The sequence below is a fragment of the Platichthys flesus genome, chromosome 24, assembly GCF_949316205.1.
Source record: "Platichthys flesus chromosome 24, fPlaFle2.1, whole genome shotgun sequence".
In the NCBI taxonomy this organism is placed as follows: domain Eukaryota; kingdom Metazoa; phylum Chordata; class Actinopteri; order Pleuronectiformes; family Pleuronectidae; genus Platichthys; species Platichthys flesus.
Genome location: NC_084968.1, coordinates 1,071,586 through 1,096,084, shown reverse-complemented (window position 1 = coordinate 1,096,084; position 24,499 = coordinate 1,071,586). Strand labels below are relative to the sequence as shown.

Genomic DNA, 24,499 nt, shown 5'->3' with positions numbered 1-24,499 from the left:
AATAATAATTTCTTGCAAATAAAATTCAAAAATATGGCGTATATGTCTACAAGAATATACAATTAAGCCGATCTCTGATTGGCTGTTTCTACTCAGACCATACATGTGACCAATGGAGCAGTCAGCCTCTTAATACAACTTCCCGTCACTTTTGACTAGAGATCATCAGTGAGCTGGCTCCATGGCTCCTTATCACAGTGAACCTTGAGCTGATGGAGCTCACGGATGGGTTTCAGTTGGCATACATCAATGTGGTGAGGGATGTATCGCAAGTAAGATCTCCAAATTGTGGAAGGAGAATGTCTTCCTCTGCCAGGGTGGATCCGCTCCAGGCATTCCGCAACGGTAGTGATGATGAAACCTCTGTTCCAGTGAAACGGTTGCACTAAATGAGAGAGGTCACGGTGAATCACAGCGCTGACTTGCCCGAACATGCACAACGCCTCTGGCTGCTTTCATATCACTCGCTCGACAAAGGCACTCACATCTACTGGTGTTGACAGTCATCAGGTATCAGAGTCGGCAGGTGTCAGCATCTGGAACCTTTACAAAAAAATGACATGCAGCTAACCGTACCTCAAAATCCTCACATCTACTCATAATGTAGTTTACTGTGCTTGTTGGTTTGCTTTTGTTTTAAAAGATTTAAAAAAGATGCACTTGACGTTATTGCTTTGCTGTTTTTTGAATTACTGCACCCATGATGTTTTCGCATGGTAACATGCACAGTTAAGTTGTGGCTTGTTGTAAATGTTCGATACTGGGCAATATTTTCTCATCTTGATGAAACCTTTTATAGTCAGTCTAGCATTTGATCGTGTGCTGGTGCCAAACATCTGGCTAAGCAGTGTTGGATGAAACCATGGGTGTAGCAGGTTGTATTTAGTGTGGTATCAAGCAGCATAGGCTTATGAAGTGGTTTGTGGTTATAATGATTTCAACGTATTAACCTAATCTGTGGATGAGTTGTAGTGCAGGAAGAGATCCAGCTCAGTGTAGGCTAACCAAGGTTAAGAAAACAATCTTATATTTCCCAGCAAGCATTGTGATGCAGCACAAGCTGTTCAAACACATCCCAAAGCTGATGTTTTAATCCCCTCTCCTCTGTTTTAGTTAACATTATAGAGTGAGCTTCAATCAATCAATACACCTTAACTGCTACTCTGATAACTTTGACCATTCCATTCGTTTGTATAGCCTGACAACTTATTCTTAAGTTGTCATTGGATATTCCGGCATTTTAAAATATATATGAATTTTTAACAAAACTGGGAAACAAAAGTGAGGCATTGTTTGGATGTAGCACTATATACCTATGGCTCAGGTGAATGTTAAAAGTTCTCAAGTCAATAGTTTTATTGTATAGCAATCAATCAAATGATCAAAGGTAATGTCAGATGAGCAGTCAAACATGAAGAATCTTCTCAGTGGTCGTGAAGACTTAAAAAAAGCTCTTTATGAATACATGAGTTTGTTTCCTTTAACTGATATAGCTCTTGCATCTCTTACTTAAATGACACTTTAATTTGTTCTTTATATTCAGCCAGAGGAAAAATAAATATTAACATGTCTATATTTTCTCATATGCTCTCTAAATTAATTAGCATTCTGGAGTAAACAATCTGCCACAAGATTATTGTGAACAAATCACTATCTAAGACTATAATGTCATTATTGGTTCGTCCTTCACCGGTTGGCTAGACTGAACCCATAAGTGCTGCACGTAAATGCACTCTATGAATGTGTGTGAGTGGGTGAATGTGTAACAGTACTGTAAAGCACTTGAGTCGTCATTAGGGCTAGAAAAGCTCTGTATAGATACAGACCATTTAGAGCATTTAATTTAAAATAAATAAAATCTCTAAATCAGTCCTCAGTGATACGCATTTTCAGAGCGACATTTCTTTTATTATGCTCTGGTTATGCTCTGACCATTTCAGATTACAATGCGAGTGAATTTTAATTTTTCGATGAACGACCCCTTTAACCCTCAACAAGAGAGAGGAAAAACCACAAAACATAAAAATCCTCAGAGAGAGCCACATGTGAGGGATCCCTCTCGCAGGATGGAGAGAAGTGCAATAGATGCTGCGTGTAACTGAACACATCAACAAAATTACAATATTGACACCATTGACACCATTGACTAGAAGAAACTGTTGTAAAAAATATGTGAAAGGTTTATCAAGGTTTAAAGTATTTTTACACAAGAAAATGTCTGATAGATATGAAGGGAGCAGCAATGACAATTGAAATGGTGGAGTTATTGCCAGTAGTGAGTATGCACATGGTATTTATCAAGCAGTATTGTTGTAATCATAGTCGATGATCCGCCGCAACCACATTCAACAAAATCCACCATTCCAAATATTTAGAAAAAGCAGTTCAATGAAATCTGTATTATTAGCAGCCAATGGCATGTTTTGTTGTAATAACCAAACATAAAAATGCATTGTGTTTTGGAGATGATTTCAAAGGTGTCACATGTAGGAACTCCTACAATTGGTGTTGTGGTAATCTCTTTGATTGTTTGTACTGGGCCTGCTGTGCTTTATATCACAGTTCCAGTTTCAGTCACAACTCATGCATCCTCTCAGTTCTGGTCCGACTACCTCATAGATGGACGTTCTTCTGATTTGACCGTTTCCCCACAGCTCGGCTTCTAGAAGAGCGATGGCTCCTCAACAATCACCAATCAACATGTCAATTGTGACAACGTTTTTAACACTTTTGCTGTGTTTATAATAAGGCAGTGACAACTGTAAATGGACAAGAACTATATATAAATCCTTTCCTGCTTTGGTGTGGACAAAGAGAATTAGTGTATCATTATTACCCCCCCATTCTACCAACATGGACTGAGTTATACCTAATTTCAAACATTAGTTCCCAGCTGTAACTGAAAACATTTTTAGGTTTTCTCATTGATATTCTATTGTTTGTAAAGAGAGAATGTAAAAGGCAATAAATTGTCAGGAAAACTCGGATGTGCATTGGTCTGCAGAATCCGTGTTAGCAGTAAGAATCCCTTGTAATGAGTGTGATCCACCATTTATACTAGTGTTTAATTTTGTTATGCTTAGCCCAACACCCTCCGTTAGTGAGGGATCCCTCATTACAATGGTTCTGCTCAGGGCTGGGGGCAGTCGTCCTTCCAGAAATAAAAATATCCTGAGTATCAAAAGATGATAAGTGTTGTGGAAGTATCTACATCAACATTATACATTATAATAAATTAATTAGGTCAGAAGCTCAACATGAAGGAACTGTTGAGTGTGTATTAAAAGCTTAATAAAACAGGAGCAGATCAGAAAAGAGCTTCTAAATAAATCTGATGAAATGCTATTTTAAAACAGGATGAATTAGGAATAAAGGTCTTTCTATAATTAATCGAACCAGAATCTCTTGGACTGTCGGAGAAAGCCGGAATACCTGGAGAAAGCCAGAGTTAACTCAGGGAGAATATACCTCCAGAACAAACTCCAAACAGAAAGAATAGAGATTCAAAGCGGGGACCTTCTTGCTGAGGTGGCACTTCTAATCACAGCACCATCTTGATGCACTTCCTCTCATGTAAATCTGTTTTTAATCAACACCTAATACACTCCGTAGCCAGGAAATGTGTAGGCCACTACTTGAGAACATACAGTTGTCTCTTATAGTTTTATATATGAACATTGAAACCTGTGTGTTACCTGTCAGTGTTGCCACTTTTGTTCCCACCAGGGCCACGATTACATTTGAACAAAGATAGTGCTGAGCAGGAAATTTGGTGGAGTGTTCGCTGAGAAATGCCAGAAAACTTAGATCGGTGTGGAAATGGAGCTTTGGACTACAATTACTGGCATAGTGTAATTCCAGGTTGTGGATCTTTACTGTTGCCCTTTGCTAAAATTGACTCCATGTGGCTTCGAAGGATTTGTGCAGAGAGGAGTGGTGTCTGAGGACCTTTTACCTACTTATTACTTGAATAAACCAAACCATTTCCTCAGAACTTCTCGGTCAATTAACAGCTGGGCTTTGTTGGACTGCAGCGCAGAAACAACACATCAAATGGCTGAATGGGAATTCAGCGGCTGAGTAATCATGAAAACTACCAACACAGCAGAGGGGAGCTGGAGCACAACATATCCTCCTCCTCCTCTCAGCCCTGGTGCCTGCCATGAACAGCTTTCTTCCATCCTGTGTCAGCAGAACTGAGGGAGGCATTCCACACATATATACACACTCTTTTTGGACCAGAACCAGCCGTGTCCTACACATGCACTCAAACACACCACAACTGTTTTTCTCTTACTAACACAAAAGGGGCTTTGAGAAGCATTGGACAGTCCCCCGTGTGAGTAAAATGCTCTGAACATCTGTAATTCTCCCTCAAAATGGACAACAGCCTGTCTATATTTGCGAGGACCCTCACTGACATGATGCATTCCCTAGCACTTAGTCCTAAAATTAACTATTACAGCTTCTGGAACAGCTTAACCTCTCAACTCTTACCCTAAACCAAACCAAGACCAAATCCTAACCTTAGCCAGAATGCATTGTAAATCAGTCAAAATGCTGCCCATGACCAATTCATCATAGTTTAACATAACATCGGAGTCCCTACCCTGCATTGTATGTGTGTTTCCTGACACAAATCCTCTTGATAATTCAGAGTAGTGAATTATTAATTGGTTATGTTGCATCTTAAGTTGTCTTCTTGAATGTTGTTTGAAAATTTGATTCTTCATATTATTAGTTTAATAGGGGTTGCACTATGGCTGTCAACAGTGTGGTTTTGTCCTTACTCTGAATTGATGTGATCTGTGCTTGATGTCTCGGGCCTTTGATTTTAAATCATGAAAGAGCAGTTCTTGGATCAATCTGGTGAAAGTGTTTAATCCAGGCTCACAGAAGCCAGGCTTTCCTCACCAGACCCCTTGGAGCCTTATTTATGACACACCCCTCTGGCCTCTTTTATAGATGATGTATCAGCAGACAGCAGTGCTGAGTTCCCGGACAGAGCATCCATGATGGAGGTGCGTCTGCAGGCACAAGAAGATGAGATCACGCTGCTGAAGTCTTCATTAGCTGACGCCCTACGCAGGATCCGCCTCCACGATCAGCTACTGCCATTACTGAAACAGCAGCTCATTGCAGGTAAGTGATTCTCAACCCTGCAGCCTGATGGTTCACGAATGGTAGAACAATGTTGTCACTGTGGCTAATTGCACAACTGACAGATGCACTACTGCACTTTTCACAGTTTTTAGTTTTGTCTTCGAAAGAACAAGACAACCTTCAACTTTACATTTTCATCCGATTCTATTCAGCTTGTGGCCATGAGGGTTCACATGTAGACATCACTTCATTCAGCCCAGCTTTGGATCTCAGGTTGAGCCAATCAATGGAATCAACATGCAGGCCACACTATAAACACTGACCTAAGAGTTTGTCAAATCCCCAATAGATAGTGGATGCTCAGAATGCATTGATGTAGCTAATAAATATAACTGACTTCAACCTTGTTTCACCGACAGGAACACCTCTTGTACTGTTTGCACTTTATCACTTAAATCACTACGTTTACACTTTTAGAGAACCTTATGCTGCTGTACCTAAAAATTTCTGTATGTTTACTTAGTATTAGGAAATGTCTTGTGTTATCTGTTGTGCCTGTGCACTTTATATGTCTCACTGTGGGAGAGTGGGAAACGTTGTATCGATTCCTTGTATGTTCTGAACACGTAAGAAATTGACAATAAAGCTACTTTAAATCAGACAAATAAATGGAAAAATGATTGCATCCTTGCAATCACTCTGAATTTAATGAGAATTTGCTAGATCTCACAAAGGATTAGCATCAACAGGTAACTCTAACTTGCAGGAAGTCCTTTTGAGTCTTTATAGGCCCCTGATAGGGAGGAACAATACAAATGTGGTCACAAGCAGAGGAACAAGACAACAATAATCTAATGGTCTCCAGCGGAGAGCAATCAGTAAAGAAACAACACGTAAATTCGTAATATGAAACCAGAACTGGAACATGAGGAAAACCACAGACGAACTGAATCTAAAAAGTCAATACAATGTCATTGTCTTCATATACCAGGATATTAGCCAAGTCAAAATGCAGCACGTTACTTTTATAATCACTGCTCCTAATACGCAGTGGCAATTGCGCAGTGAAAAAATTATATATAGATAGATAGATAACTAAATAATCAAGTAAATCGTTATTATTAGATTTTGATTATTTAGCTTCTTTTGCAGCAATGAAGTTTAAACCCAGCGCTGCGTAATAATCTGCAAGAAGAACATCTCTCCTATCTGCAGGTGTGTGTCGGCGTGTGTGTGCTTGTCTCTGTCGCTCTTGACAGCCACATTCATTTAGCCAATAATCAATGCGGTTCATGAACGGATTGGTCTGTTTACTTTAATCCTTGAGTGCTTCAGGTTACATCTTATGTTGTGTGTAGCAGATGAACTGCGTGGGTGCAAAATGTCAGACTTTTTTTTTTCCATAAACGTGTTTCAATAACAAGAGAGCAAATCAAGGCGTATTTTGCACCCATAACTTGACATACATTGTGAGTCATTACCAACAGTTTGGTTTCAGTGATCAAAGAGTTGGCAAGTCAATAAATAAAATTATATTTTGGTAAACCATAGCCATTGCATTGGCTCCAGTATCATAGAATGTTAAGGGATCCTGCCTTCGATTGTTCACACATGGAAAAAACGAACATACAGAGTACTGTATCTCTCCAAACTGACTGATAAATAACCGTCTCTCCACCCAGTGAACCCGGCTGCTGCACGAGTGCTGAATCAAGTGTGCTGCTCCGATGGTTGCACCAGCAGCAGGAAACTGTCGTCCAGCTCAGCCGTTGATGGGAGCCGCCATGCTGACGCCAGGTACTAGACCTACCGACCAAGGGCTTAGAAATACAGTATCATGATGGGCCACAGTCAGTTTATTGTACATGTTGTTCTACTGGTCAATGCAGAGGCCTGATTGTGTTCATATGATGTCTGTGTGATCTGCCGACATGACTATTCTGTGTTGCTCTCAACCTTTGAACTATCTCTAGCCAACTGTCAGAGAGCATTGTGACCAATGCCAATGGTCACATAGGAGGCCTGAAGTCCCTAGAACCCAGACCAGGACCAGTAACACTGGACAGGTCAACCCAGACAGATCCCATTATCAGAGGGCAGGACGCTGTGCAAGACGGGATCTCTCTCTCCAGATGTGTCAAGAGCCTGGAACTGGAGGACGCCCTCCCTCCAGGACAGCCGGTTGAGGGGACACGGGCCAAGCTCCACCGTGTCCCGGGGATGGAAGAGGAGGACGAGGAGCAGGATGAAGATGAAGAAGCAGGAGGGGAGCAGGAAAAGGAGCTGAGTTGGACGTCATCAGTAGAGGAGCCCATCCAGCCCACCACAATCAGAGGCTTGCAGAGGGATGACTACCAGGATGGAAGCTCCTCCCCAGAGGAGGTGGCTTCTCCCTCGGCTTCAGTCAGAACCTCCGACCCGAACCTGAGCTCACGCTGCGGACCCCTGGCCACCATCCAGGAAGGACAAAAGGCGCCTCTGTGCGTGAGCTCGCCTCACCACCACTGTCTTCATAATCATCTCCTGTCTTGTGATTCGACTGCATGGCTTTTGTTTCATAATTCAACCCTTTCTCTAAATCTGACTTTTGTGACTGCAAACCCCAGTTGTTCCGCAAACCCTCTTATTAAACAGTCGGCGTCAGGTTGCCAGGTTGTGATTATGCTGTGTTGTAGAAGGAAACCCAAGGGAAATGACATGCTCTGTCATCATGTTCACTCTAACCCGCATGTGGTTAGTTTTCCATTTGTTTGAGTGGGGGCCAGGGGAAGCATAAAGCCACGGCATAACATAATGGCGGCAAACGTCCACACAGAGTGACACTTCCCAGATTAGCTGTATGGCAAACAGAGCCAGGTGGAAAATGTGATGCTAGGGAAATTGAACGTTAATGTTACAGCATGTACTGTATACACATGTGACTGAACAAGAGAGGTTGGGGGTGTACAGATGTAACCTTTCGAGGTCAGACATTTTCTTTCTACTGGAACATCTGTCCAATCTGTGTACAAGTGTGTACACACTGACACAGAGGATGTGCCATTCAACTGGGTTTTGCACAAACACACAACATTTGTATTTTTTTTTTATATGCTGCTCTTAAACAACCTTTTAATCATTGTCCTCCTCAATCAACAAGGATCTCTTGCATCCCGTGATTTCTCCATTCTTCACCGAAGAGATTTCAGTTCTAACAATGATTAGGAAGCACAGTGCTGGCTCACTGCTGCTTTTGTTTACTTGGGTATTTGCTTGTGCATGCAGGTGTTCTGTAGGCCGACTTCCTTGTTGTGGCTTTTAACAAAGGTTTCGTTGGTGATGAATAACACGTGCTCTGGCCTCTCAGCTCAGCTCTGTCTTGCCCCTCTATGGAAACCTGAGGTACTGGGAAAGTTGTGACTTCACATTGACATTCAACACTTTATTTAAAGACTAGCGGTGCAGAGATTCTTTTTCCCACCAAATTAAGTAGTTTAGATAGATATCAGCAACTTCAGCTGGCCGAGGCCGAGAGTTTGCATAATATTATTTAACTTCATTATTATGTGAGTTTACAGCTTATGTGCGAACCAGCTCCATGTAGGAGTGGAGCATCAACTGTGTGGGAGGCAGTGTAACACTGTGGAGAGATGCTGTTCCAGAGTTTAAGGAAACATTAGCAGCTCCGTTCGCCCCCTCCTAATAGAATAAGGGAGACTTCCCAGACATGGTTCAAAATGTCAAAATCCTTTTCTCATGTAAAATGGACTTCTATAGTAAACATGACAACGGAGCCTTGTATGTTTTGTTTCTATATCGTACTCTTAATGGAGCTAATCAGTTTTACCCTGTAATACAAGAACAATGAAGCTGTAAACTACATCACAGCAAGGTAGTGATTAGGTGACTAGCTATAGCTGATCAAATATGTCATTTCAACTGGCAAATTAATCGGCGGCTAGAAATAAGAAGTTCACTGTTAAATCTTCCTCTGGTTTAATTCTAAACTAGATCTGTGCAAACGCCTGACAGGTAAAGAAGCAACAGTAACTACTGGGATAAGTGAGCCGCCAATTTTTCTGGTGAATGCATTGTACTTTGAAAATAAAACCCAAGTTGTGATAGGACAAGATTAATATTTGGAACATAAATAAATGAAGAGTGGAATGGTGGTGCGGGGGTTAGCGCTGTCGCCTCACAGCAAGAAGGTTCCCAGTTCTTTCTGTGTGGAGTTTGCATGTTCGCCGTTTGTTGTGTCACAATCCAAAGACATGCAGATTGGGGTTAGGTAAATTGGAGACTTTAAATTGACTGTAGGTGTGAATATAGTGGTCAGTAGTTGGTATATGTTGTAGTTGGTTGTATTTCGGCCCTGCAGGGTGTACCCCGCCTTTTGACCAATGTCAGCTGGGATTAGCTCTAGCTCCCCCGTCTAGCTCCCCCCCAGCAACCCACATAATACTGTATAGACCATGGATGGATGGCAATATGGAAATGACATAAAACTAACAAGCATGTTCCTGCATGTTTCCTGCTTTTTAATTACAAATATGTTGCATGCCTTTGAGTACTATAACTGTGTGGACACAAAATGAGTTTCCACTCCTGGAAGCTGAAGACGATTCTCATCCTGTCACGCTCTAGGGTTCGTAGAAACAGTGAGAAGCTGGGGAACCCAGAAAGGCAGAGGAAGCGTCTGGATAAGAAGGCGGCGTCCTCGGCTAACCTCCTAGCGCGCTCCCCGAGCTTGGAGAAGTGAGCCCCGCTGCCATCACTCACAGCTGTCACCACACAGTCACACCGCTCACTTTTTCCTATGGCCGCTGCAGCCTCACATATCTCATCAAAGCACAGAGTGACTGATGGCCCTTAAGAATAATATGAAAAATTCCATTCCCGTGAAAACCCCGGACAGACACACACCATCTGATTCTGAAGTCAGGACCTGGAATGTGTTTGAAATCAAATGTCACGTATCTGTCTCACATGTTGTCTTCTTTCTCCGCAGCCGAGCTAAGGAGATGATTGCCGGTGCAGGTACGAGTGCTCTTCTCTGTTTTGTCCGTCTAGACTGAGCTTGACTTGCAGTGACCTCACTCACTGCAGTGTTCATCACTCATATCTGTATCTAAGTGTTTTTGAATGCTTTACCTGGAAAAAAAACACGAACAAATTTTTCGGGTAACTCTCATAACCTGGTCATTTATATCGATAAGGTTAAATAACGCATGTAGGTAAACTGCAATACAATTCAACAGCAGCACCAACTTCAGCCTCCACAATGATCCAGAATGAGCAGAAATTCTGTATTAGTCTGAATTAGTAATTATAGTATATAATGCTCAACCCTATTATGATGCATGGAGCCTGCATTTGTGACATCATCTTGATGATTAGTGATTGGAATGGAGTCCAGGCTGATGCCAGCCAAACCAGGGCTGTGTCCAAAAACACCAACTCTTTAACTTACCCCTACTTACCTCTATGGGTTCTATGTAGAGCACTATATAATGACACTTTTTCGGACTTTCGGACACTAATCTGCGCATTTTCTCTGCGGCGGTGATGACATCATTGTTTGTAGGATTATACTGTACATCAACATTGGCCGGTGGAAAACCCCAAAATAAATTTTAAATGTTAATTTTGAACTTTTAAGTAAAAACAATTTGAATGACAATCTTTAAATGTAGAAATAAACCGTTTTGTAGTTGTAGTTTGTGCTTTGATGCGCTGCCCTGCTCATATTTTGCATTTGTACATCAGCTCGGGCTGTTCTTCCTCCCCTCGCTCCTCTCGCCTCTCTAGCGCAATGCATGATGGTATAAGTTGCTTTGTTTGTGACCATGGATTGTACAATATTTGTCATACAATATAATGGGAAACAATGAGTGCGATATAGTGAATACAAAATTTCACCAAACATTCAGACACCACTACAAAATGCCAACTAAATATATAGTGTACTGTATAGTAATTATATAGTGAGGGATTTCAGACACAGCATGAATCAACCACCTCAGAACGAAAAGTGATTTCTTCAGTTTGCCACCTGCCTGCAGGAAAGTATCTCCAATCCGGGGCCAACTGAGATGTTTGGATTGATGCAGGCCCTTCTGAGTGGCAGGGGAGCGATTTATTTGTGCAATGCAAAAACCGAACGGCCTATGTGTTTCTGTCCAAAGAATGTTGTCGATAAAACCTGTAGTTGAACAAATAAAGACCTGCTGCATGGATTTAGAACGGCTTCTGGAGATTTGAAAAGCCCTTATTATTTATGATAACCATCACATGTCGCTCTGTTTATATTTGGGACTTTTCCCATGTTTTCATGCGTCCAGACTTCGGCATTGGCAAAGCATGAATTGAACTGTGCTTCTGTTCTTGTGCCCAGGCTGCTTCTCTCTGTTTCACACATGTAGTCATTTCCCGACCAACCACATTTGTGGTTAGCATAGCTTTATGAGTGTTGGCTATGAGTCTGGTTATAGTAAGCCCGGTTTGTTTTAGGTTTCATTCCTACAGCATAGAGTGTCTTTACCAGTTGAAGCTGGTGGACAACTTGCTCTAAGTAGGCTCACTATGTGGTATTGTACCCTAACCTTTAAGCTATAGGGTCGCCCCTCGGAAGGTTTTATTTCAGCTTGTATATAGTAATGGAGATGCAGCAATAGTAGCTTCAATCAGAGATATGGCTTCAATCTGAACTCAGATTATTTTTAGCTGCTGTACCCTGGTTTCAGACGTGTGATAACTTGAAACATTGCTTTGAATTTGGCAACAAATTAGGAGGAGATTGACTGTGCTGTTGCACATGTAGTAAGTGGATTTAAAATAAAAAAATAAATGGAATATTTTTATAACAACTTGATTGAATTTAATAAGTGCTTTTGGCAACAACTGCCACAGCTTCTATGTTGACTAAAAGGATGTAGACAGGACAGTACTTGCTTCTGAGTCACTCAGGGAAAAAAGGGCAGACAATGCTTTTCACTAGCCAACTGTGCTGTAGAAATAATCCACCAGTCTACGAGGTAAGGTTAGGAGACTTTAGATTTGACATTTTAAATGAAAAAGAATATCCAGAATAAATGTAAAGTTCTTGGCTGACTTTTCGAAAGCAACTTCCTCCAATAAAATTGTTATAGCAAAACATCAGAAGACATGTTAGATTTTCCCTGAGGCGCTGTGAATGAATTCTATGATTATGTTGGCTGCATTAGTTGTGCCACCACATAATTGTCATCAGAACAATACCCTCTTTACTTTTACATTTAAATTAGTGTCAACACTATACAACAGAAACTGAGTGAGGGAGTCAGTTCAAAACAATTGCCTAATCTACCTATTTTAGACCTATTAGGTAACATCTTCTAGTCTTGATGACCACTCAAAGCGCTTTACAGTACAGTTTTACATTCACCCATTCACACACACATTCATTCAGTGCATCTATTCACAGCACTTTGTTATTCTATGGGGGGGCGATTCAGGGTTCAGCATCTTGCCCAAGGACACTTCAGCATGCAGATGGGTCAGACTGGGGATCGAACTGCCAACCTTCAGGTTGGAGGACGACCACTCTACCCCTCAGCCACAGCCGCCCCTAGTTGTATGGGTGAATAGTGTTCAAATCACAATGACCTATACCGTAGCTCCAAAAAGTGAAGCCACAACATTTCAATCATCCCCTGGTGGCTGGTGGTGACATAAATCCCCCCCCCCTCCCCCATCCATGTTATCAGAGGGGACATGCACCAAACATAAATGTTTAATAATTTCCCCCCAGAGATGGTTTATGTCCTTTTGTTAGCTATCATCACACTAATGTATGTTCAAGTGTTTAAGTTATTTGTTGCCATAGTGATGTCATGACAGCTGAAATTGACTTGTGATTGTTCAGGCAGGTGTATTGGCCTATTGACCTTGTTACTGCAGCTCCACGCTACAAGTGCTGGGCACACTTGGTTCCAAATGACATCATGAAATGTCAGCGCCCTTATCCAGGATATTTTGGTTTATTTGGTGGGAGGAAGTGGAGACATGTCGTCCATCTTTATATTCAGTCATCGCCTTAAATACAATGATAATATAAGTGTAGTAGTAGGTAAGAAGTGTTGACGGGTATATGGGAAGCCTTATAATTTTTGAAAACCTGCCCAGATAGCTGCTGAAATTTCTGGCTGTTTTTATAACTTAACATACCCTTTTTAGACCAGAAATATCACTCAAAGAGACATTTCCCCCCTCCTTTTTTTAAACTAGCAATCACTTTTTCAACTTGAAGTCAAACACTGCAGAGCCTGTTTGGGCCATGGGCGCTGCCTGGAATCCAATCGACTGTGGTGTGGTTAGCCAAGCTGCCGCAGCACTCCAACCCGCCTGACTGAATGATGGATTGCCAGCTCTGCTGAGGAGAACCCCAAAACCACTTTTTTAAGTCTTCCCCTGATCTATTTCACTTTGCTCTGGTAAAAAGTACCAAAACTGTCCCTGACGGTGACTGTCCGGTCAGATTTGAAATTTTTTTTTATTTGTTATTTGATCAGTCAACAATTGGCAAATTTCAGATTGTATTTTGTAAAAGAATTATGGCTCCGTGTCATTGAAGACCAGCATAAATTAAAATAAGGTTTTAAAAATATATATTAGGGGTTGACCAGGAATAACCCATATTGGTTATTAGTAATCAAGGAGACAGGTAACAGATGTTTGCAAGTGATATACTCACATTAACAGTAACAATTTGAATCTTGGTATCAGCATTTAGAATAACATCGCAAATTACAACATGAAATCTATAGACACCCACTTAGGTGTCCAGGTGTTGCGGTTACTTTGTCCATCCCTATCTTTCAATGACGGTAGGCTAAATAAGAGAAACATCTCTCTGTATAATCTAATGCAGCTCAACCGCACCACACATCCTCCAATAAGATCACACCTCTAGAACAATTTTACTCAAAACTGAATATTATAATATATATAGAATAAAGACGATTTATTGCCGGACTGTTGTATAAAATTGCATTAGTGTTAGGTAGGTGTTCCTAATAAACTGACAACTGAGTGTATATTTGTAATTTTCAGTTGTTTGCACAGGCTGCCAAGTGTCCGTCTAGAATGTATTGGTTGCTTTTGATGACATTCTCACTTGAATATGTGTTGAAATATCAACGGATATCGCAGCTTAATAATGTTCTTTCATTTATAGTAATAGTTTTAATTATATGTTATTATTAACATATAATTACAACTATTACCCCCTAACTCCTAACTCTCCAGTTAGAATACAAAGATTTGTAATGGGTCCTCTTTATATACCTGGTAAAGGAAAAGAGTTTGCATCATCATTCATAGGCTCTATATTAAGATGTTCTCTAGTTAACACTTCATATTCTCACAATGTGGTCTTTAAGTTGTTTCCATGGAAAGAGGCAGATATGTTTTTTCTGGTAATGTGTCTAAAGAGAGGTGTAGGGATGACAATGCAAACTTCAGCTTGATTTTATTTACATTTGTGAGCTCTGGAGTGAACGAAAAAGGATTTTAGTTTTGTTTCAGATCATAGAACAGAAAAAGTGTTGTTATGGTTTTTGGTAAGCTCAGGTGTAATGTCAGTGAAACGAGTAGAAGCCAGAACTACCGCCCTGTGGTTTGCATGCCTCAAATGCAGTTTCGGTTTACATTTTTTTTCCCTTCTCCAAGAATCTTATAAAGTCACAGTGACCTTTTACCATCCAAATCTAATCAGTTAATGAGTGAGTCCGAGGGAACTTTGGTGCCAATGTGAGACGATACTCTGGAGGAGTTCTTAAGAGAACATGTTCTGGAGGAAAAAAGGGTTTCTCTGAGTTCATTGCAGCTTCAACCTTTTATTCTAATCAGGTCATCCTTAAGACCAAGTAAGTGCTGTGCTTGATAATAGCTTGTGTCACTAATTAAATTCCCTGTGGGTATTCCCGAAATATCCCAAGGTCACCTTTGACCTTGACCTTTGACCACCAAGATCCGATCACTTTATCTTTTAGTCCATCTGAGGTTTCTACCAAAACTCCTTCGAGGCTTGTTTGAGAGAACGTGTTCACAAGAGATGGTTGGGTTACAAAGCAAAATTACAAACAACCTGAAAACATAATGCTGCTGGCCACTGGCTGTCACTGGTGTGGAGGCATACAAATGTAATTGGTTTCAAGCATTTCTTTTTCAAAACTTTTCAGAAATCAGAAATGATTTGTTTGTAAATGGAGTAAAAATCCTTGCTTTTTGTTTTCACCTGGAACCTTTTTCTAGTACTCCCCATCTCAGGACTTGTGTCATTACTGTCATAGGGTCACCGGTGTAGTTATTCTCCCTTTTACTATATACAACTAAGAGTCAAAGCAGGAGTTAGTTTTTCTTATTTCTTCCCTCTCCCTCACTGTCTCCCGACTGTTGTTTAAATGAGGATCCTTGGTAAATCTCTCCTCAAGGTGTCATTGCACTGGACCCGCCATTTAATGCCTCCCCAGCTGGACTCTGCTGTGATTTAAAGCTCAAAGTATGTCTGTGTTTATTTGTCTGGCTAACATTGGCTTTCAATCTCACACAGGATCCCCCGGGTCCAGAAGAGGAACCTACAGCCAAGGTAGACCCACAATTATATCACTGTGCATCCAAAGCTATTTTTATGCAGGGAAGGAACAGAGCCGGCTGACACGTGTAAGCTTACATGTGTGTTTCCCTCACACTGACTGGGACATGACGGCAGGAACATGTTAGCCTACTTGTTTTATTATTTTTCCTTCAGAAGGGTGCATCAAACTGTCTTGTGGACTATGTGGCCCAGAAGCCGGAGATTTCCCTCTCCTGATATAGTGTTGACCAAGGCAACAATTAAAGGAAGTGGAAATGTTTAGTTAGATTTATTACCAAACTTAATGGAGCAAATCCTAACAAAGGGAAGTGTATGATAGTCCATAAATAGTGAATATAGAAATAAAGTCCTGTATCTAAAAATGAAACTCTCTGCAACTAAAAAAAAAGAAGAAAAAAAGACTATGAAAATGAGTGAATACATGGAAGGTACTGACCCACAAAGAGAAAATTAAGTTTGTATGTTTACTGCTACGTTAATCCTTCTCTCCTGTGTTTTTCTCTTAGGACAGTCAATTAAAATGTTCATCCGAGGCCGGCCGATAACCATGTACATCCCGTCTAACATCCAGAACTATGAGGACTTGAAGATGGAGCCGCCCTCGGAGAGACTGGAGCTTGACTGGGTGTATCCTTTCAAAAAAGCCATAGCAGTATTTGGCCTCTACTGTTTATTTGTGAGGGTGATGTTATGTTACATTCTGAAACTGCTGATTGCATTGTGTGCTCATCTCCTGGGTTCAAGCCACACACTGTGTCCCAGGACAATAACAGTCTGGTCTGTGAGAGCAGAGTCAACCACAGATTTAATTCTAATGTTGTGGTCGCAATATTTTGCAAAGGGACTGGTCAGAAATGAAAAATAGCATCATTAATGCACCCACCTTTATATACGATTTAATGTGTTTGAATAACACAGACTGCATCTACTGAATGAAATGGACCAGTGATTAACATAAGTGCGTCCTTGACTCTGTCCTGTCAGCTATGGTTACCGGGGACGTGACTGTCGGGCCAACCTGTACTTTCTCCCTACAGGCGAGGCAGTGTACTTCATCGCCTGTGTCATTGTGCTTTACCACATCAACAACCGAACACAGCGGCACTATCGCCAACACACAGACTGCGTCCGCTGGTCAGTTCGAGAGCATGTGTATCATCTGCATCCATAGACCACAAAGTCAACCTTATTATCTGAGAATTAGATGAGAAGCGATAGACTGACTGCTCACAGTGGGCACTACAGCTTGAACTGTTGCACAAAAATATTGGGTTTAAGAAAATTCCACCATGATATTCTACAAATTGTTTGTATACCGTTAGATAGTCTATGAGATTTAGAGCTGTTGGTAGGTTTGAATATTTTATATTTTGAGCAGAGCCTGCCTGGGTTGTCAAAATAAAAGATAAAAATAAGAGAAAGTCCATCACTATGATTCTTTTGGATAAAAGGCTAAGAATGTGTCATCAACACGATGAATGCTTTCAGATGTAAAAGCAAGGGTTAGGGTTAAACCCTTCTATAAAAAAATGTACCAATGACATACAGTTGATGGCATTGACCTATCTGTAAACTTGTCCAACTTAGACATGTACCATAAATGCCATCAGTCTGAAGACAAGGTCTCTGAATACAACCCTTCTACTATTATAATTTGTAGCACATTAAAACCAGGCTTTATGTATTATGCACTTTGATGCCAAATACCACACAGTCAGTCTCAAGTGGTGTATATCAGGATTCAGTGTTGTTTTCTCAACAACTCACACTGATCCGTCCAAACTCATGCCAGTCTCCTAATAATAAAACAACATAAAGCCATGAACATGAGCAACCTGAGCATGAGACTTACTTTGTTTGAGTTGGGCGACGTCAATCCAATTATATGCTTTTTTTAAACTGATAAAGCATTTTTTGTAAACTTATGTCCATATAGTCATTTTCATATTTTATATAATCATTTTGGACAAATAAATGAGCAGGGCTGAGCAGAATGTGACAGACTGGTTGTCAGGGTTGTGTAAAAATAATAGATTTATAATTTCCCCCAAATTCATATACAAAGTCCAGGAACATTGCATTCCTGAAATAATGGGGGGGGGGGGTAACTCTGGTTTCCAAATACTTGATGGCTTGGACGAAATGAGGGTTGAACTGGTCCCACATTATAGTCCATAGTTATTTAGGCAGGGACACTGTTTTTATTTCTGTGCTTGAGTGTCCCAGCACATTAAATCTGAAAGCAAGAACTGTCTCCTGAGCTTAAAGCACCGACTTTATTCTACATTTTGAACTGACATAACAATCAGGCTTGATACAATTAGATTTACAGCATTATTAAGTCTGTCAATGTGCTCCTTTGTATACGATTTCTGCTTGGCTCTCTGACATGAGGCCGTTCTCTTGTCCCTGATGGATCAGAAGGGATCTGACACTTTCCTGTGTTATACTCATCATTTGTGTTGATTGTTCCAGTGATTTGATTTATTTTATGTAAATATGTTACATTTCTCTAGTTGCCAACTCATGCTATCTCCCCTGTTTTTGTCACAGTCTTTGATCTGCTGTTTGACTCGGCAGGGATAGAGTTGGCTTTACCGAATATTATCAGGGAGGACACCTGCTTATATCTATCACAGCCTTCAAACAAGCTCTGACAACAAGGGCTTGAATATTAAAGCTGCAAACGCTATTAACACAATGAGTTAAATTACTCTCTCTACAGGTCCCCTCACTTTTACTTTACAGTTTTTCAGCTTTCAGTGACAAAGCTTCGCTAAAGCCCCTAAATCGACCTGCCTAGTACCAGGATCTCACAGACACAGTTAAGCTATTGTTTGTAGGTAAGGGTCTGCTAGAGTTCTAGAAGTATACATGTCGTAATCAGAAGCTTTATGTGCCACTACTTCGCATGCCCTTGTCCTGATGGACTCCAGCCATATATACATATAAAGCAGTGGAGTTGGTGAATACAAAAACTGAGCAAATAGAGGAGTGAATATTTCATGAACATTCATCAGGTTTACAAAAACAAGAATTGGAAAAGCTTATGTTGCTATGTGTCTGTTGGAAGTGTAAACTGGTAACTATTTGCTTACACATGTATAATAATAGGGCGATAATCTGTCAGACATTGTGTTTGCATTCTTTTTTTGTTTTAGAAAGAGATTATAAAAAAGTATGAGCCTTCCATTCATCGTTAATATATCAATGCAAAATATGTGTAAGAACACTTCCTTCATTGAGCCAATCTACCTACAAATTCCACAAATGTCTGTCCACACTTCCTGTTTAACAGTTTGTCTTCAAAGTAAATGCACAACATTAATCGTGTTGCTGTTATTATACTGAGCGTAATTACAGAGCTTTTATTCTGAGAAGTTGTGAACTTGAGTCTGAAGATTATGTTGTTCACCAGTATGTATAAATATGTTTGGGACCTAAAGAGCCCCTTCTTGTTATTGAGTTGAATTGTTTCTCCTTTTCCTGCAGTCTTACCCTTCATCCTGACAAAGTGCGAGTGGCATCTGGCCAATCAGCAGGGGTGGACAAAGACGGCAAGGTGACTACTGCAATCAAATGCAAGGCCCCTGGACACTTTTTAAATGCTATTCAATTTATTTGTGTATTATTGAACTTATTGTGTGAACAGTTTTCTTTGAACCCTCTAACCATTGTACAGATATAAAGTTTGTGCATGTATGTTAGCCCCTGCAGCCCTGTGTTCATATCTGGGACTCCACTTCCCTGGTCACACTGCAGCAGATCGGCCTGGGAACCTTCCAGAAGGGAGTGGGATCAGTTGCATTTTCTTTTGCCGTGAGTACACTTCCACAAACAACTTATCAACTTCTCACTTGGCTGATTGGTGCCATTTGGACACACTGTTAATAAGAATTGAAAGACATGCAACCAGAGCTCTGGAGTATTCACTGGGGATGGGTTCAGTGTGCCTTCACTCAAACCTAGCTGAACATGTGTCCTCTACATGTTCACATAAGCTTAAGCAGTGGTTAGTGGAAAATTTAATAATTTCCCCCATATTTGACTGAGACGCAGACACAGAGCTGCTCTCCGTCACGGTAGAATCACTTCCTGTTTGGCAGTTTGCATTAAAAGTAAAAGCACATGTGCTGCAGTGCTTCATATCCAGCTGAATTACAGAGTTTTTACTTTGACAAGTTTTGAACTCGGCTCAGAGGATTGTGTTGTTTGCTTAACAGACCTTTAAATAGACCTTTTAATACAATAGATGAAAAATAGCATAAAATTATTCAAACTTATGTATAAGCCACTCACGTGAACACTAATAAAGCAAATTAACACAAAGTATGATCGCAAAGTTTTGTAATTTCACCAGTCAACCTTCACCAGTATGACATGACTCTGCTGATGTGCTGATTGAGACAGTGCTGTGGAATGTTCTCTGACTGGTCCTTGTGTGTTCTGTGATGTTGTTTCCAGGACTCTGGAGCCTTCCTGTGTGTGATCGATGACTCTAATGAGCACATGCTGTCAGTATGGGACTGCAACAAGGGCACCAAGTACGCAGAGGTCAAGGTAAAGAAAAGAACCGTCATGATGGGATTAGTCATGAAGAAATGTAAACTTCTCATCACTGCCTTTATTCAAAACAGAAAATGCAGTAGAGTTAGGGATGCTCAGTGGGAAAGACATGAGGAAAAACAAGTGCTATTGGCAGAATTGCAGACGTGCTCAGCAGATCCAGCAGCAGTTTTACTGGTGCAAATAGGCCAATGTAAATGACAGGCCCCAAGTTGTAATCCAATAAAATCTTTACAGCACTTGTTTTTAAAGAAATAACTATGGTAATAAACACAATTTCTGTGTCAAGCCTCTGATCTGACTCATGATCCTTAGAGCTCTGTTGTGTTTATGCCTGTTTTACATCATGTGGCGGTTTATTAATGATGAGACGCTACAGGGTTTGAGAATCCATGCAGAAAAAAAACCCTAAAGACATAGTATGTGAATCAATGCCCAGGCTGGTGCATGTTTAATGTATAGATGCCTTTTATAAAGAGGGTCTATTTGGAGAAATTTGACGTATGGCAGGGGCCGGGGGGGGGGGGGGTCTCTCTTAAGCTTTCACGGGCTTTTATCCCAAAATGCCGCAACTTCCCTGAGAGCAATTTCAGCACGGCTCTCATAGCAACAGTGTAAATATTTTATACAGGGAATTTGTCTGCCTGCGCCTGCCTGCATATATAAATGTGTGTGTTTGTGTGTGTGTGTGTGTGTGTGTGTGTGTGTGTGTGTGTGTGTGTGTGTGTGTGTGTGCGTGTGCGTGTGTGCGCGTGTGCGCGTGTGTGTGTAGTGTGTGTTCTCTAATGCAGCAGGAAGGATATATAGGAGGTCGTTCGATCTTGTAAATCATCTCAAGTCAAGAATTGAATGGGCTTGTACAGGAACTTGTGTTTTGTGTAAGGCATCATCCACTCCCCTGTGCGTGGTTCACATGGGGAGGCAGCTCAGAGCGGGACAGGTCAACACTGACTGTACAACACACAAGTTCATCCAGCAGGAACAAGATAATTATACCCCCAACCCCCTCTCCACGGCAGCACGGGAGTCCATATGCCACTTTACAGCACGGCCATGAATGGAGCTTTTTGTGTGAAAATTATGATTCTATTCGTTGTGTACATGAACATTGTAGACCTGCCTGTGGGGTTGTTTTGTATGCGACAGAAACATCAACACATTTTGAACTCGTTATCAGTTTCACAAACTGTCTTGTACATACAGAATATATATTTTTAAATATATAAAATATAAATAATTAAAAATAATACTCCGTAATCTCTCTTATTATTATGTTGTTATTGTTATGGTACAGACTATTAGACTGTATCAGATGATACATTTCAGGAAAACAACAATAGACTTTTTCCAGATTTTCACCTTACAGATAAATGTACAAAATGGACAGTTGTTGCTTCCTGTCTTACATTTACTGCTTCTTTTTTCCTATTAGTTCAAAGTTTTCCTGATTTCCTGTGTGTGTCCTCAGAGTACCAACGAGGCTGTGTTTGCTGTGGAGTTTAACCCAAGCGACAGCACCAGTATCATCACCTGTGGTAAATCCCACGTCTACTTCTGGACTCTCAATGCTGGCCAGTTCACCAAGAAACAAGGAATCTTTGGAGTAAGTTTATTTGACCTCTGTATCCGGATAATATAAATAGGAAGTGTTTAAAGTCACCTCAGTTCCCACATTGTTATTGCATGAGCAAGGACCAATGACTTTAAATGAAAATAGAGGAAGCGATTCCACTCCCTCCCCCTGTCCAAAAACCATGGAGGTGAGCTGTGGTATCAAGGTCCTGCCGTTATGCCTGCTTGATCAATAGCAAGTCAATCTAATAATGTTCCACCCCCTTTTTATATCATACCAAACTTATCAGAAACACAAGCACCTAAACAAACATCACTGTGATGACATCTACTAAGGACTGAAACCAATTATTTGATTAATTGGAAAAAAAATGATCGATCCCATGCTGCAGCTGTTAACACAGGGGAAGTTATCCGCTTCCTCAGTTTAAAGGGCACACACCAGAGAACTTACATTTAAGATAAACCACACTAATTCAGAAATGTAAAAATATCACATGTTCAAAAACAACTGCATCACTTATGATCAAATATAGATTCTAACTCTTAACTGGACTGATTTGAACAACTAAGAGGGCTTCCAGCGCACACATCTGAACCAGAAACCTACATCCCTAAATCCCAACAAATACTGTAACAGTTCTGAGCTGTAAATAACTAATTTAATATCTAGTTGGCATCTAAATAATATACAAAACATATATTTAGCCTATACAGTAAATGAGTACTGACACTGAAATGAATTGTTTGTATCCATAGTATAAGAAGAATAAAGCCAATTCATTTCAAACAAAATGTTTGACAGAAATGTTCATGTTATAGTACCAACTCTAAGAAACGTATATTGCATGTTGATATGGTTATGAACAATAGTCTATTTTTTCCCTTTCAGAAATACAAGAAGCCCAAGTTCATCCAGTGCTTTGTGTTCAGTCTGACTGGAGATGTTCTGACTGGAGACTCTGAAGGCAACATCCTGACGTGGGGAAAGTCAGCTGCAGATATCAAAACTCTGGGGAAAGGAGCCAAAGGTCAGTGCTGTAATTATTTCACTTCAAAACTAGATGTAGAGCTCAGATTTGAAGCGGAGAGTGGAAGAGTATATGTTAAAACCTGGTAAAACCGGTAACAGGAGGTTTTTGACTTAGTGAAACCATGAAGCCCTACGAAATAACTTCAGAAGGAGATCTTTCAATATAGTCACCTATAGTCATTTTAATGTTCTATCTATATGCAGCTGTTATTAGAAATTAACACATTTTCCGTAGTTGTAGATTTAGTTGTGTGTAACATTGTTGTTTTACTGGTCAATCTACACTTAATAATCTATAGTGGATGTATGTTTTAGAAATGTTTGCAAATTCAATTAAAAATGATCAAATTAAAGACACCCAGAAACTGGGTTGATTGATTGGGATGACTACATTTAATCTTATAGGTTTAGTTGAAGGTGGCATTCCCTCATACGTGTAGATGTTTCATATTGGTAAATATTTACATCCAATGGGGATTGGTATAGTTGGGTTATATTGACGTTGCAGTGATATGAGAATCTATGTGAGCAGATAACTGGACCCAAGGAAGTGGCGTATATTGCAAAAAGAAGGGGTCCTGGCACAGAGCCATGGTGTTGCCCTGTGGTCGTGTGTACACACCATAAAACATTGAAAAATGGCCATTAAGATAGGATTCAAACCAAGAATGTGCTTTGCTGAGCTTTCCTGAGATGTCCATATAGGAGAGATCGCATAGCAGGATGTGGTGATTCATTGTATTAAAGGCTGCTTATTGCTCCAACAAGATAAAAACTAAAGGAAAAGCTGCAGACAGAAAAGAGAGCCTCTTCAGTGCAGTGGCAGCTCTTAAAGCCCAACTGATTTGGATCAGGGAGGGGCTTCCATTTCCGAGACCTGTTTGAGAACCACTCTCTTGATAGCCTTAGAAAAGAATAGAGTGATTATAATAATAATAATAGAATGATTATTAGGTTTCAACTTGAGCAAGGTCAAGGGAAGGCTTTTTGATTAAACTCTGTCAGAAACAATTAATATCACTTTTGACTGCTGGCACAATGGTGGGACATACAGCTTGGAGAATGTTGGTATAAATGATGTCCAGCACACAGGTAGTAGCTCAACTACCATTCAGGAGTTTTGATACCGAGACGGGGAGTGAATGAACGTTGAAGTTCCTTTGGGAGCAGTTACAGCTTTCAGTCTTCTGGGTAAGTCTCCAAAAGCTTTGCACATCTGGAATGTTGTGCAGTTTATCTCATTCTCTCAGGCTCGATCAGATTGGATGCAAAGTGACTGCCATCTTCTGGTTTATCCACAAATGTTTTTTTCATGTTGGTTTGGCACCTCAACTATACCTCAACATTTTCCTGAATACAATCCACTGCTATCTTGGCTTTATCCTTAGTTCCTTTTGGAGCTGATAAGTGAAATGTCACCACAGTCTCAGGCCCAGGATTCTGGAACCAGTTTTCTGGAAGGATCCCGATGTTTTCTCCGTTTTTTATTTTCTTTTTTCCATCTTTATCTATGAGATGCTCAGAATCCTGCTTGCTTGTTGCTTTTTTTGTCTTCTTCTTAGTCTTTTCTTGGTTCAAGGTCCATACTTTCAATTCACTTCTTCAAGCTT

At 40.5% G+C, this 24,499-nt stretch overlaps 1 protein-coding gene across 2 annotated transcripts in view; it reads left to right on the top strand.

Annotated features, from left to right (window-relative positions):
- eml3 (EMAP like 3) overlaps window positions 1-24,499 on the top strand; it is a 51,158-nt gene that overhangs the window by 18,557 nt on the left and 8,102 nt on the right. The window contains exons 2-14 of one of the 2 annotated variants that reach the window (XM_062384152.1): window positions 4,966-5,142; window positions 6,786-6,900; window positions 7,077-7,583; window positions 9,727-9,837; window positions 10,091-10,119; window positions 15,674-15,709; window positions 16,225-16,345; window positions 16,703-16,852; window positions 19,211-19,280; window positions 19,427-19,537; window positions 20,183-20,278; window positions 21,753-21,887; window positions 22,749-22,887. In XM_062384152.1, coding sequence (XP_062240136.1) covers window positions 4,966-5,142; window positions 6,786-6,900; window positions 7,077-7,583; window positions 9,727-9,837; window positions 10,091-10,119; window positions 15,674-15,709; window positions 16,225-16,345; window positions 16,703-16,852; window positions 19,211-19,280; window positions 19,427-19,537; window positions 20,183-20,278; window positions 21,753-21,887; window positions 22,749-22,887 — 1,797 coding nt within the window. The remainder of the gene's footprint in view (window positions 1-4,965; window positions 5,143-6,785; window positions 6,901-7,076; window positions 7,584-9,726; window positions 9,838-10,090; window positions 10,120-15,673; window positions 15,710-16,224; window positions 16,346-16,702; window positions 16,853-19,210; window positions 19,281-19,426; window positions 19,538-20,182; window positions 20,279-21,752; window positions 21,888-22,748; window positions 22,888-24,499) is intronic. The other variant, XM_062384153.1, reaches the window with a different exon arrangement.